The sequence below is a fragment of the Mobula hypostoma genome, chromosome 3, assembly GCF_963921235.1.
Source record: "Mobula hypostoma chromosome 3, sMobHyp1.1, whole genome shotgun sequence".
Lineage (NCBI taxonomy): Eukaryota > Metazoa > Chordata > Chondrichthyes > Myliobatiformes > Myliobatidae > Mobula > Mobula hypostoma.
The window spans coordinates 181,971,774-181,987,366 of NC_086099.1; the positions used below are offsets into that span (position 1 = coordinate 181,971,774).

Genomic DNA, 15,593 nt, shown 5'->3' on the forward strand with positions numbered 1-15,593 from the left:
TGCAGATGCTGAAAATCTGAAACAAAAACAGAAAGTATTGAAACAACCTAGCTGATCAGGTAGAATCTGTTTTGAAAAATATTCATAAACTTAAAACATTAACTGTTTCTTCTTCCACAGATACTGCCTAACCAGCTGAGTCTTTTTCTGCATTTTCTATTTTTTGCTGCATTAACTTCTAATGGCTGCTCCTCTCTCCTGCTTAAGAAAAAGAAGTCACCTTTTTGATTTATTTCAATGGGTGGAACTTGAGGAAGGTTTTAACTGGCAGTTTTCTGGCCTGGTTTTGTTAATCATATTATCTTCCAAAAGTAAACCATTGTTCCTCATAGCCTGATTGAATTTCATTAACTACTTCCACTTTTGCTCAAATCCCCTTAAGAGAATGTTGAGAGTATGTTCCCTATATAGGTTTGATATCAATGGTAGTTACATTTTCAGCTCTGTATTCCTTATGCTCTCAAAGCCTAGTTTGATCAGTCTGAGCTGGAATTGTCTCTCTCTTTCTCATCATCTGTTCCTCAACCATTTGAATTCAACTGAACAGCACTCCATTCCCTTTGCAATTTTTGCTCATTTCTTTCTCAAATCCTGCTAAAGCGTTGTTTACATTGTTTATATTTATATTTACATAATTTATTATTATATTGTAATTTGTCCTTTATTGTGCCTATTGTCTTGTTTATTAATTATTGTACTGTCTTGCATTGTTTTGTGCACTTTATGTAGTCTTGTGTTGTTTCATGTAGTCTAGTGTAGTTTTGTGTTTCGTGTAGCCCCATGGTCCTGGAGGATTGTTGTTTCATTTTTACTGTGTACTGTACCAGTGGTTATGGTTGAAATGACAATAAAAGCAACTTGACTTGACTTGGAAGAATGTAATTCAAGGCTAGAAGTTGTTATTGCTAATTGGAATAAAATTACGAATTACATATACAAATATAAAAGCAAATACATCCAGCTTTTTAATTCGGCGATTTAAAATTGATAACCAAGCTAATGCAATGTGGATCAGGTGTTCCTGAGATTGACATAATGCATATTATAAAATGATGGATTGTAAAGATCTTTGTCACTAGCTTGTAAACCATCCTTTCATCATGCTACCCTTTCCTACTGTTACTCAGATATCTAATTTTCTGTGTTTTGATGTCATTGCTAAATGACATCAAAACCCCTTCCTGCACTTGGCCTTGAGATTTTTCATGGAATAGTGACTCGCACTAAAATCAGACCATGTACTCTGAGCAAACAAATAGCAACACACCAACGGTATTTCAGCAAGCCCCACAATGTGATGCATGTGTTCATATCAACATGTATTTCAACCTGTTTTCCCTGTAAAATAACTTGAAATACGGCTAGGACAGATATTGCAGAAGGCCACACATTGGCATTTCTGAGGATTGTTCTCTAACCTCTGATTTGCTGTGAGAAATCCTGAATTTTCTAATATTGCTTTAGGCAATTAAGATATAAATTCATTTCTTATATGGATTAGTTTAAATTTCAGCCCATTTTTCTTGAATGCTGAAAAATCTATTTCTGCCCTTTATTCATTTAAGTTATGCAAACATATTATAAAACAATATTTCAGTCTAGCTAAATTACCTTGTTAAAATCTGTGACTAAATTACTGCTAAAATCGCATTGCTGGCTGTTCATTCATTATGTTAGTCCATAGGTCATTCATTATTAGATAACATTTTTTAATTTTAACTTTGTACTGCAGAGCCTGGTACCACCAGAGCAATACAGGTTAATGAGTAACCATCTGGAATTATTTTACTACACAAATATTATCAAGAAGACATTATTCTGGCAAAGTTGGTAAAATATGAAGTACTTCCTTTATATAATCTTATGGTACTGGAGTGTGAGCTTGGGTTTAACATTCTAATTTATGAGCAACATTTGCATAGTATTGAAATAAGACAAAATTTATTTGCATTTGCTTCAGACAAAATGGTGTTTGCACCACACTTTAAAAAACAGGTGCTGAGATGGATATAATGGTAATTGTTCTTAGCTTGCATTTCCAAAGCACCAATTTCCCAATGTGAAATAAAAATGGGAATGAGCAAATCCTCTTTACACATTCCATAGTGTCTGCTAACTCTCTTCATCTGACTGAATCAGAATTGGTCATTTTCATTGTGAACTGCCCAGCTATGGTTTGGTTCAGTTTTTTTTTCCCTCTATTGGCACAGCCTGACTTGCTGGGCAAGAGCCGAAGCTTTGCATTTTGTCAACTTTTACACTCCTTTGTTTGTTTTTCCACTCTCTGAATGCCCCCATTTATCCTTTGACAGCCATATCTCCTCTTTACTAGTTATCCAACCCTGGCTTCAACTTATCACAGATCTTCTGTTTGTCCTATTTATTCCAACTCTCATTTATTCTGCAACTTAAAACTAATTTGTTTTATTATTTTGTCCATTTCTGACAAAGGGGTCTTTGACCTGAAGCATATATCCTGTTTCTCTTTCCACAGGTATTACCTTACCTGATGTGTTTTCAGTATTTTCTGTTTTTGTTTCAGAGGTGCAGCATCTGCAGCTTTTTTTTTATGTCCATGAAATGATCCTCATTCAACTCTCTTAATATTGTTCCACTCTTCTGCATTTTTTTTACAGCAAAGTATACAATGTGCAACTTTGAGTCTGGTTTCTGTGAGTGGAAACATCTCACCTCAGAAGGTGGTGTGTGGGTTCGAGGACAGGGCCCAACATCAGGATTACCTGTTATAGACCACACAACCAATTCCAGCCAAGGTGAGTGCTCACTGCTATCATTTTGTTGCTCAATGTATGGTAATGAGAAATTAGGCAATTCCTAATGTTGCCAATCACATCAAGGTAATCCCAGGTATCTATCTATCCCAGGTATTTAAAAAAAAATGTTTAATTAACATTGGTATTTGTTAGCTCATGTGATTGCATTATGTAGAATGCTTCAAAGAGCATGAGGAGGAAAAGGAGGAGGGAGGCAGCTGGGGCAGTGGTAGTGGGAATGCTAGAGTGAGAGGCCATCCAAGACAGAATTAAAGTACTAGTTTTTCAAGGGTTTTACAAGAGCATGAAAAATAGGATGCATATGCCTCCTGAATTTGATTTGATAATCATTAACCATGGCTATTTTTCTACCTTAACACCTTCACTATCCTCATATGCACTGATTCGCTTGATGTCCAATAATCTATCAATCTCTGCCTTGCGTTTCCTATTATAATGAATATCTATTCATAGAATAATACACTTCAATTTCAAAAGTTCACCACCTTTGAACGAAGAAGTTTATCCTCCTCCTCAGTCTTAAATGGGCTCTCAAAGGCAATGATGCTTAATTCCAACTATCAGAATTTTGTTTTGCATAAACTCCTGAGAATTTTGAATACTTCTTACTATTGTGAAGTTCAGAGATTTAGGCTTGTTCTATTCCCATTCTATTTCTTTTCTTGGGTCAATCCTCTCATCCTAAAAATCAACCCAATAAGCCAATCTAGCATCCCATCTAAGGCAAAGACTTACTTCTTTAAGCATTGAGTCAAGAACTGAGGGTGTTAGCTCATCTTTATTTAAATGAAGTAGTTCAAACCAGAAGTAAAGTTACACATGTATTTGCCAGCATTTTTAAAAGCTCAAGTCCTTGTGGTGTTTGACAATCAACTGAATTTGATGTCTTGCAATTATTCTTTTGCAATACATTGCTCCTGAATTTATTTGTTAGGGTGGACCACCATTTTGCATTTCCCAGCTGAATCTAGGCTGCTAGTTGCAGTGCACAAGTCAGAAAGTTGGCAATCAAGCATCCTTTGGGAGCAGAGCAACTGTGGATTATTTCCTTTCTTGAATGGGATGATAATGGCAAATGGCTGTAAATAATTCCTGGGGTCAGAGGAAACTTGACAGTGTTGGTAAGCATGATGAAAGCAGGTACTCTGAGAAGGATGAGATTGGGTAATGAATGGGCTAAATAGAGTAAATTACCTGAATCATGACATTAGTTATAATTTAAATTGAGTTTAAGACATTACCAAAATCATAGCAACAGTAGTTTATAAAATTGTATCCAATAGTTAAGAAGAAATAAACTGAAGTTGGCATTAACATAATAGGACTGCAAATTATGTGAATTTTTGAAAGTGTATAGTGCACAGTGATAATGCAGTTCTGTGAAATCTCTCTAACCATTCTATTAGTGAAGATACTGTTCCACTTTTCCACGTTCCATTGCAATGCAATTAAATCAACTTCTCAATGCATTGAACTCTGATAGACAAGCACCACACAGTTTGGACTTCAAATTCATAAGGAATAAGAATAACATTTCTGGGACTATTAATAGGCAACATTTCCATCCAAATGTTCAATAAAAGAACAATTATTTTAAATTGTCAATAGCTTGAAAGTTTTATACAAAATAAAGTACAGCAAATAATGTGAGGTGCTAAATCTCACACTCCCCTTCTGCATAAGTACTCCTATCCCACAAAACTAGTTGCCAGTCTATCATTTTCAAATCTGCTCATGTAGGAGGCCATTCGGCTTATCAATTCTATGCCAGCTTTCAGAGTATTCTCACCAGAAACTTATCTGTCTCACATGCCCGTCCTATCCATTCTGATTCCTCTGCCTCTCCCCTGCACTAGGGTTAACTTACATTAGCTTACCACATCTTTGGGATGTGGAATACTCAAAGGAAATCCAGCTTGTCGCAGGGAAAATGTGCAAACTCCACACAGGACACATCACGGTCAGTTGAAACAAAGTCACTGGCATCATGAGGTAAAAGCACTAACTAATTACACTCCAAACAGGAAATATACAGTAATTACCTTTTTAGTGCCTTAATATGGGCTATTTATCAACTGTAACGATGTTAATGTATTAAAGTACACTGACATTTATGGAAAGAAGGTGACTGGGCATATTGACGAATCTTCTATTTATTCTATCCATTGTCAGAAGCAGTTTAAAATAAATTACTTTAAACCTATTCTCTTTCCCTGACTCTCAGCAACTTAAAAGCGAACAAAACATTCATCTGTGAGACTAAAAATTTAATAAAGCAAAAAATGCTTTCACTAAATCACCAGTAAAGTGTTTTAATTCGAATTGAAGATATCTTCATAATGATTTATGTGAAAAAATTATCAAAGACCATTTTTATTTCATAGTGTGAAAAGATTTTTTCCATAATTCCATCAATTTGCAATTCAGCCAATGTTAAAAACTGTTTTAATTACATAGAATTTTCCAGAGCTCATTATTCATACAATCTGGTTTATTCTGAAAGTTGATATAAGTTTCTAAGAAACATTAGAAGTGACGTTTAATTTTGGGGTGCAAAACAGTTCATTGTGGATTATCGGTATGTTATATTTTCACCTCATTTTCTGCAGGAAGCTGGGGGTCCTGATTTGTCCATTTCCTTTCAATTCAACACTTTTCCCATGGGTTACTTAGGTCCTCTTCCAATAGTCTTCAGTAACAATAAAAAAAACCCAAATCATTCATTTTAGCACTGTCTTCTTGACAACTTGATGTTTCAATAGATGACAAATGAGCCCCAAAGGATTTGAAACATTAAAGTGATCTCAAAATCAAAGTTAAACATATTGTCATATGCACAATTACATATATGCACAGGGGCAATGGAAAGCTTACTTGAGCAGCGTCACATACACATAGCATTAAAGCCACAGTGATCACAAGAAAAACATAAATTTAATATAATAATTGTTTATCATATTATACAAAGAACAAAAACTAATCCATTCTAGTGCCTCTTGCTGAGGCAGCAATCCCACCGAATGAACAACAGAATAATTTGTTGTTTACTGACTACCATCCTGCTGGGATCCCACCTGGGGCTGTTCATGACTCTAAACTCAGGACAATGAGTTAGGTTCCTCATAAACTTAGATAGGAGACTTGTGTCCTGTCTCATTCATTAGGGAAGAAAATGCAGAAGCCAAGCCCTAAAGCTTGGTAGAATTGTTAGAATTGATAGCTCTGTGGTGTGATAAAAGTTGATAAAAATTTGCATTCTTCCAAGTTGTGCACCATCTGGAAGCATAAATATAGATATTAAATACTGCTCTCAAGATCTATTAATTTCCTATTAGTTGGTTCCTTATAATAGTTGGAAATCCCATGTTAACTCAATGTAATCCAGAAATTGGATTGCTAATTTCTCAAAATTCAATTGCACCTGGAGTTTTACAATCACTTCCAGGTGAATGCATAGCTATTACACAACTCAACTGTCACTTCATCAGGGGCTATGCTGACTCTATAATATCATCACTGCTTTTGCTTACACTGGCAGAGAAATGACTTGTCTCACTGAGAGAACAAACTGTTGTATTACAATCACACGGAATCTGAGCTTAACTTTCTGAATATCACCAGTGCAATCAGCATTCTGACAACAAGTTATAATGCACAACATCTGCCAAGGTAATTTTGCAATGTTCTAAATGTCTGAATTATCATTTGGTCCATCACTGATGCGGACTGACCTCTGCAGATAACTTTCTCCCTACTCCCCCTGAGAAATGAATGGTCAGACTGTGTTTATGATTGAGGCATCCCTATTCCTGTGCACTGCCATTACCAATACATGCCTGACGTGTGTCAGGCATGTTATGCTCATCACTAGGAATGCCCAGCAGAGACAGCTTAGGAAACGTAACATCTCAGGGCATAAAACCGATAAATTTTTACTCAGCCACCACAGAGAGTGTTGTGACCACCTCTATCATCGCTTCGTTTCCTACTGCCTCCTCCCTCTCCAAATCCAGGCCTAGCAGTGGAGATCAGTGGGTGTCAGTTACCTTTCATCATGTCAGATTGTGTGAACGAACAATGCGATCACTAGTGCAGTCCTGCTGATAGTTCACAAAATGACTTCTTTTACTTCTTTCAAATATGATTCTACAGCTAAGCTGTGCATGATTGGAACCTATGATTGTCATTTTGATGATGTGTTTTGGGGCCCATTGAGTGATCTGGCGCTTTGGTGTTTCTGAGAGAGTTCAATGAGGTTTGGAGCCTGGAGACGGGTCACAAGCCCATGACTTATGACTGTGTGGCTAAGCACAGCTCCAAAGCCATTTTCAAGTTTGCTGCTGACACCATTGGCTGAAGTCAAAAGTGGTGATGAATCAGAATATAGGGGGGAGATTTAAAATCTGGCTGGGTGGTGCCACAACTGCAACCTCTCACTCAATGTCAGCACGACCAATAGGCTGATTATTGACATCGGGGGGAGGAAACCAGAGGTCTATGAGCCAGTCCTCATTGGGGGATCAGAGCTAGAGAGAGTCACCACCTTTAAATTCCTCAATGTTATCATCTCAGAGGATTTGTCCTGGGTCTGGCATGCCATTAAGAAGAAGTGTCATTAAGAAGAAAGCATGGAACTGCATACAGTTTGCATAGAAGTTTAACTGCTTCAACCAAACCAGCCAGAATTAACCTTGCTGATATTATGAAAGTAATGCAGTAATATTTAGTACCAAAACCATGTTGATTGCAAAATGCTTTAGCTTTCATAAGTGGAATCAAAAGGAAGGAGAATTTATTTTACTTATGTGACTGAACATAAGACACGATCCAAGCATTGTCAGTTCAGTGATGGGCATAATAATGCACTAAGAGATCATTAGTTTCTGTAATCTTACAAGAAAGCTTTCAAAAACCGCTCCTAAGAAGAAGCACAACTCACATTTAAAAGAGCAGTTAAAATCACTGTATCAATGGAAACAACAGCTTGAAATGCAATTGAGTTGCAGTCAGGAATAACAGTGAGCATGAACAAAATTGCAACATATAAACAGAAGCCTGCCTGGCTGAAAAAATTGTGTTACCATGGTGACGGGCTCACATACATCAGACCAATGCAGGAATAAAGGTGAAACTTGAAGAAAATGCAACAAAGTAGGACACATACAAAGAGAATGTTAGGCAGACAAGATTATACTTCATTAGGAGTTTGAAGAGATTTGCTATGTCAACAAATACACTCAAAAACTTCTATAGATGTACTGTGGAGAGCATTCTGACAGGCTGCATCACTGTCTGGTATGGTGGGGTGGGGGGGAAGAAGCTGTAGAAGGTTATAAATTTAGTGGCGCTATCTTGGGTACTAGCCTATAAAGTACCAAGGACATCTTCAAGGAGAGGTGCCTCAGAAAGGCAGCATCCATTATTAAGGACCTCTAGCACCCAAGGCATGCCCTTTTTTCACTGTTACCGTCAGGTAGGAGGCACAGAGGCCTGAGGGCACTCACTCAGTGATTCAGGAACAGCTTCTTCCCCTCTGCCATCTGATTCCTAAATGGGACATTAAACCCATGAACACTACCTCACTTTTTTAATATATATAATTTGTTTTTTGCACAATTTTTAATCTATTCAATATACATATACTGCAATTGATTTACTTTATTTATTATTAATTCTTTTCTTCTTTATTATGTATTGCATTGACTGCTGCTGCTAAGTTAACAAATTTCACGACACACGCCGGTGATAATAAACCTGATTCTGATACTGATTCTGGGAATGACATCTGTAACAGTGAGATACAACAACCAACAAACAACATTGGGCTTGTATGTGCTAAAAGTAGGAGGGCCAGCATTTTGGGGTTGTGTAGTTGAGACAACTACAACTAGATTGGAAATCTACCCACCATTTGCATGTGTATCCCCTGCAATAAAGTCAACTGAAAGTGAATTAGGAAAGGTACTGGACGATGCCACAGCAGTGTTCAAAGATGGCATTGGAAAACTCAGGCATACAAGGGTAAGATAGTGTTAAATGAAAACATCACAACCAAGTTTTGTCAAGCCTGTCCAGTTCGTTATACGATCAGTAATAAAGTAGCCAGTAAGATATGTTGCACGAAGGTTGAAGGAATTATCCCAATGGTTAACATAAAACATAGAAATCTACAGCACATTACAGGCCCTTCAGCCCACAATGTTGTGTCGCCCATGTAACTTACTCTACAAACTGCCTATAATTTTCCTATTACATAACCCTCTATTTTTCTAAGCTTCACGTACCTATCTAAGAGTCTCTTAAAAGACCACATTGCATCCGCATCTACCACCTTCGCTGGCGCTGCATTCCACGCGCCCACCACTCTCTGTGTGGAAAAACTTACCCCTGACATCCCCCTTGTACCTACTTCCAAGCACCTTAAAACTATGCACCCTCATGTTAGCCATTCAGCCCTGGGAAAAAGCCTTTGGCTATCGACAAAGTCAATGTCCCTCATCACCTTATACACCTCTGTCAGGTCACCTCTCATCCTCCGTCGCTCCAAGGAGAAAAGGCCAAGTTCACTCAACCTATACTCATAAGGTACGCTCTCCAATCCAGGCAACATCCTTGTAAACAACATACATCAAAGTTGCTGGTGAACGCAGCAGGCCAAGCAGCATCTATAGGAAGAGGTGCAGTCGACGTTTCAGGCCGAGACCCTTCGTCAGGACTAACTGAAGGAAGAGTGAGTAAGGGATTTGAAAGTTGGAGGGGGAGGGGGAGATGCAAAATGATAGGAGAAGACAGGAGGGGGAGGGATAGAGCCGAGAGCTGGACAGGTGATAGGCAAAAGGGGATACGAGAGGATCATGGGACAGGAGGTCCAGGAAGAAAGACGGGGGGGGGGGTGACCCAGAGGATGGGCAAGAGGTATATTCAGAGGGACAGAGGGAGAAAAAGGAGAGTGAGAGAAAGAATGTGTGCATAGAAATGAGTAACAGATGGGGTACGAGGGGGAGGTGGGGCCTTAGCGGAAGTTAGAGAAGTAGATGTTCATGCCATCAGGTTGGAGGCTACCCAGACGGAATATAAGGTGTTGTTCCTCCAACCTGAGTGTGGCTTCATCTTTACAGTAGAGGAGGCCGTGGATAGACATGTCAGAATGGGAATGGGATGTGGAATTAAAATGTGTGGCCACTGGGAGATCCTGCTTTCTCTGGCGGACAGAGCGTAGATGTTCAGCAAAGTGGTCTCCCAGTCTGTGTCGGGTCTCGCCAATATATAAAAGGCCACATCGGGAGCACCGGACGCAGTATATCACCCCAGCCGACTCACAGGTGAAGTGTTGCCTCACCTGGAAGGACTGTTTGGGGCCCTGAATGGTGGTAAGGGAGGAAGTGTAAGGGCATGTGTAGCACTTGTTCCGCTTACACGGATAAGTGCCAGGAGGGAGATCAGTGGGGAGGGATGGGGGGGACGAATGGACAAGGGAGTTGTGTAGGGAGCGATCCCTGCGGAATGCAGGGGGGGGGGAAGGAAAGATGTGCTTAGTGGTGGGATCCCGTTGGAGGTGGCGGAAGTTACGGAGAATAATATGTTCTGCACCCTCTCTGTAGTATCCACATCCTTCCTGCAGTGAGGTGACCAGAACTGAACACAGTACCCCAAGTGGGGTCTAACTAAGATCTTATATAGCTGTAACATTACCTCACGGTTGAGTGGAGCACATAGGCAGCACTAGTGGTCCCAGGATAGTTCTGTCAGGATCTGTGGTGACCGTCAATCCAATACCCTCTGCCCAGAACCATGATACCTTTGCAAGCCTTTTTGGATGGAAACACTTCAGCAAAGTGGATTTAGCTGAGGCCTTACTCCAGATGAAGATAGAAAAAGAGTCCAAAGTGATACTCATAATAAACACTCACAAAGGGCTTTATCACTATAATGGACTTATTTTGGAGTATGATCTGCCCCTGCTCTCTGGCAGAAAGCTCTAGACCAGGTGCTTCAAGGCTGCCCAGGCCCCATGTTTTACCTGAAAAGTATCATGGTTACTGGTAAGGATGTCAAGGAACATCTCAAAAATCTCAGGACAGTGTTACAAAGATTAGAAGGTTATGGGCTCAGAGCTTGACACAACTAGTGTGGATTATCTAAATCAAGCATCACTTTTTGGTGTATAAGATTTACACAAGTGTGCTGAGAAAACACAAGCATTGGTGGATGCCAGAGGATGTGTCACAGTTACAGTCCTTTCTAGGGTTTGTCAGTTACTCTAACTGGCTGCTGAAGGAATGGCAATGGACAAAGCAGTGTGCGGTAGCTCTCTAAAAGATACCGGAAATGGTGGTGTCAGACACCGTACTCACACATCATGATGCACATCGCCCAGGGATCTTGCCTGTGATACCTCACCTTATGATATGGGTGCAGTCATATCACATGTTATGAGTGGTTGAAGTGAAAGCCCCACAGTCTTTGTGTCACGTTCCCTTAGAAAAGTTATGCACAGATTGACAGAGATGCCTTGAGTCTGTTTGGGTGTGTAAAACATTTCAACCAATAATTATATGGGACAGAGTTTACCCTCATTACTGATCATCAACCACTGGTGTCCATTTTCAATCCATAGAAGGGCTGAACTAACAATAGCAGAAGGAATGTGGAGGTATTTCTCGGAGGACACAATTACAAGAGCAAATTCAAGAGCACAACTAATTGTGGAAATGATGATGGATTGTCCAGTTTACCCTTGGAAAAGGAAACAAATTGCAATGCAGCATACTCCACAGCCATCAATTCACCAGCTATGCTGTTCCTGGGTGGTCCTTTGCACTCACATTTAGATCTCCTCAAACCAACCAGAAAAGACCCAATATTGTCTCAAGTCTACGTGGCTACCCAAAATGGCCGGAATGTACGACAGAAATTCCTGTTCCCCCATCTTTACCAGTGATGGGATGAATTTGCCTTTGATGTGGGGATTGAGAGCTGTTGTTCTATCCAAGCTAAGAGCTAAAGTGTTGCAGGAGCTACATGCTGGTCATCTAGGTGTGGTCAAAATGAAAGTGTTGGTGCAAAGCCTTATTTGCTGGCCTGGGAGAGATCAGCAGATGGAGCAGCTTGCCATGAACTGTTCAGGATGCCAACACATCCAGAAGGAAGTTGTACTGGTATGCGAGTGGTGTCCAGAGCTGTCAGAACCACCTCCCTGCAGTCCCAGAGTCAACTCTTGCAAACACCACAGTGGAAGCCTCAGAACCTGAGATCATTTCACAGGCGTAAGTCTCACCATCCATGCAGAGTGACCTCCTTGTCAGCAAAGGTGTTATCCCTAAAGAGTAAGAAATCCTCCACAATGATTAAATCTTTAGACCTTAAAAGGACAATTTAAAATTTACAGTGCTGTCAATATCTGCAGTATATACTAGGTGTAGTCATCTTATATATACATATATATTGCTTGCTAGTCATATATATATGTTACATATGTGAGATGAGATATATTCTTTATTCAGTGAGATTTTATGAGTGCTGTGTCTTTAATATTTCAGTAATATTTGAGTAATATTATAAATATATTACTTGATTGAGCATTATTTGTTTGGTTACATAAGTCATTATATGTTTTATGTAAAAATATGTGAATGGCATACGTCATTATGACACCACGTCATCATGCCAACAGTGACTAAAAGTAAAGTCAAGTACAGAAGTATCTCCAGTCTTTCATGTTTTCTTTCAATTAGTTTTTGGAGTTACAAAACATAACAGTTTATTCCTTCTCATTGATCACTTCTGACCTGCTGAGTTCCTCCAGCATTTTGTGTGTGTTCTCCCAGCAGTTTGTTTCTCGCTCAGAAATCTGGCTCACTGATTATCCATCACCCCCGAGAGAAATGGGACTATTTGCAGTGTGGGACTCCAGTAAAGCAGATGCTCCCTACAATGTACCATCATGAACTCCCGCCCCACGCCCACACTCAAGCAAGATTTCTATTTCCATTACTCATATGGTACCCTATTAATCAGCTGGTTTCTGACTGCTGCAGGGAGAAATCCTATAATGCCTTATGAGTCATCCCTGTGATCTGTGTGACTGTTGTGTGTTTAGTGTATAGTTTTTGAAGAAGTCACTCAGCTCAACACTTAGTGCTTCTTTCAATGTAGGTTATATAATAAGCTACATTGGGCTTTCAAAGAGCTTTGTATTTAATTTAAATATGTTTTAAGGGCTGGTATTCCACATGACAATATTTAAAGCATCTAATTTTGTCCAATCCAATTTCAAGTCATATGGGCCAAATAGGGAGTGTCATACTTCAAACATCTTTGAATTTGCTCCACCATCTGGTAATTAATGAATGCTATCAAGCCTCTGGGACTTCTGAACAACTCCAGGTCATACAGACACTGGGTTTGCTCCACTCAGAACCCGCCGTAGGAGCCCTCGAGGTGCTGGGCACACCTGTACATAGTTAGCCTATGCCCTTGGAGATGTCAGGGTCACTTTAACTGTAAGTATTCCCAGGATCTGCCAGATAAGAATTAGCAAACTGTTGCTGCAACTTATATTGCACGAATTGGGTGGTTCTCATGAGAAATATGTAAATAATTGTTTTTGTTTTCTCTTACGCAACAGGAATGTTCCTCTATTTCAAAGCATCTGAACATAAAGCAACAAATATTATTCAGATCGGCAGTCCAGAGTTAAAGAATCAATTAAACAATGATCTTCCATGTCAGGTAATTATGTATCAGACATTCCTTTTTTTTAATGTAAAAACTGATTCGAAGAAAATGAATCAAACTGCTGAAGTAATTAAAATACGACCTAAGTCAATTATTAACCATATCTCTACAGTACATTGAATTTTAAAGATTTTCATAGATTGATAGAGTACAGAAATATATCCCTTATCCCACCATGACTCTGCTAACCATAACTACCCATCTATATTAGTCATATTACAAGCAATTGCTCTTTAGCCTTCTGATCATTAGCCATTCAAGTGCTCACCCAACACTGCTTAACTGTCGATTCTCCACCTCAACCATGTACTCAGATAGATTTTTGATTCCAAATAACCTTCAGAAGAAAACAAATCTTCTTAAGAATCTTTCTAAACCTCCTACACCTTATCGTCAATCTCTGCGAGGTTCTTCTGCTTTGGAAAACCGTTTCCCACCATCTACGCCTCTCATAATTTTGTTAGCTTCATCCAGGTTTACCCTCAGCCTCCCTCACTTCAAGAAATTTATACGGAGCCAATCCAGTCATTCCTCATATTGGAAGGATTCCATCCCAAGTAACATCCTGGCGAAACTCCTCTTCACCATCTCCTGTACAACCACACATGATATAAGGCCTTACTAGTCATTATGTATGTCTTAGACTACTTTGGTCCATCCAAAATCCATCACCTCACACTTATCAGGATTAAATTCCATCTGCCACTGAATCCTATCAGCATTCTCCAAACATACTAATCATACCTCCCACACCCAAAGTATTAATATATCTATAACAAAACAATCAACGTCACTGCACCTGTGGAGTACCACCAGTCACAGGTATGTTTCTTATTACCAGACCAATTTTTGGAGTCAATTTGCCCTGGATCCATGGGTTCTTATCTTTTAAATAGATTTTCAATGTGGGGACTTTGTCAAAGGATTTACCAAAGTCTATTTAGACTGTATCAACGACACTGCCTCAATAAATTGTTGTTACTTCTTCAAAAACCTTAATGAAATAGGTTGAAAAACATTGCCTACCAACAAAACCACATTGACTAACCCTAATCAATCCCAACCTTTCCAAGTATGATTAATCTTGTCCCTTAGAAATGTTTTAAATATCTTTTTGAAAATTTCCACTAAAGTGGTTGTAAAGGATCTTGTCCTATCAAAGCCAACGCTGCATTATATAGTCTTCAGGACTCAATTCATGATGGAGTTAGACATCAGTTACTGTGGTAGTTCTACACAGCTTAAGAAGATTGTCCATGAATATTTTCCACTTAATTTCTGCTGGAGTTGAAATGTAAATAATGAGAAGGCACAAAGAACCTTCAACCCCAATGACTGGAAGATTTTTTGCTACGGTGCTTGCACAGAGTAGTTTTGTGCAAGATTCTGCTTTGTGAATGATTTATGTGTTTGCCAGTCTTGCATGTGTAAATGATTTTGTGCAGTTGATGCAAAACATACATCTTACACTGTTTGACTTCACTGATGTGCTTGTGATGTGCATTAGTATTGGTCCAGAATAGATATCATAAGTAGGACCTGTAATAAATATTCAAAACCGTGCACCCTATGTGCAGATAAGTTCGGAACTTATTTGCTTTACATAGTGCACAAATAACATTGTACCAAATATAAGAAATTCCATTCCTTGTATTTTTTCTGATGAAGTTAAATGGAGCCCATGGATAAGGATCTGTTTACTATAGCGATGAATTGAAGCCAGCTATAACATCAAACCCACTTCACAAGTATAATTGGCATCCTGCGAACTCTATTCAAGATTTTAAATGACTTAATGGCTTATCACAATTGTTTTCAAACTTTACCAGGATGAAATCTATTGTTCATTTTTTTTTATTTTTTAGAGTATTTTAGTTCATAAGTTAGAATATAATACACCAATAATTATCATAATGTTATAGTTCTATTTTGTTGTGCCCCCTAGTGTATCATAGTACAGTGTAGTACAGAATGAAATCATTCAATACGTTGGGACTCTACATTAACTCTTTCAAAGAGAAATTCAGTTCCTCCTTAATTTCCATTAAGTCCTTATTTATC

At 38.9% G+C, this 15,593-nt stretch overlaps 1 protein-coding gene across 2 annotated transcripts in view; it reads left to right on the forward strand.

Annotated features, from left to right (window-relative positions):
- The window catches only part of malrd1 (MAM and LDL receptor class A domain containing 1), a 392,346-nt gene that overhangs the window by 65,143 nt on the left and 311,610 nt on the right, over positions 1 to 15,593 (forward strand). For both annotated transcript variants that reach the window (XM_063044212.1, XM_063044213.1), the window contains exons 10-11: positions 2,637 to 2,774; positions 13,423 to 13,526. In XM_063044212.1, the coding sequence (XP_062900282.1) occupies positions 2,637 to 2,774; positions 13,423 to 13,526 (242 nt within the window). The remainder of the gene's footprint in view (positions 1 to 2,636; positions 2,775 to 13,422; positions 13,527 to 15,593) is intronic.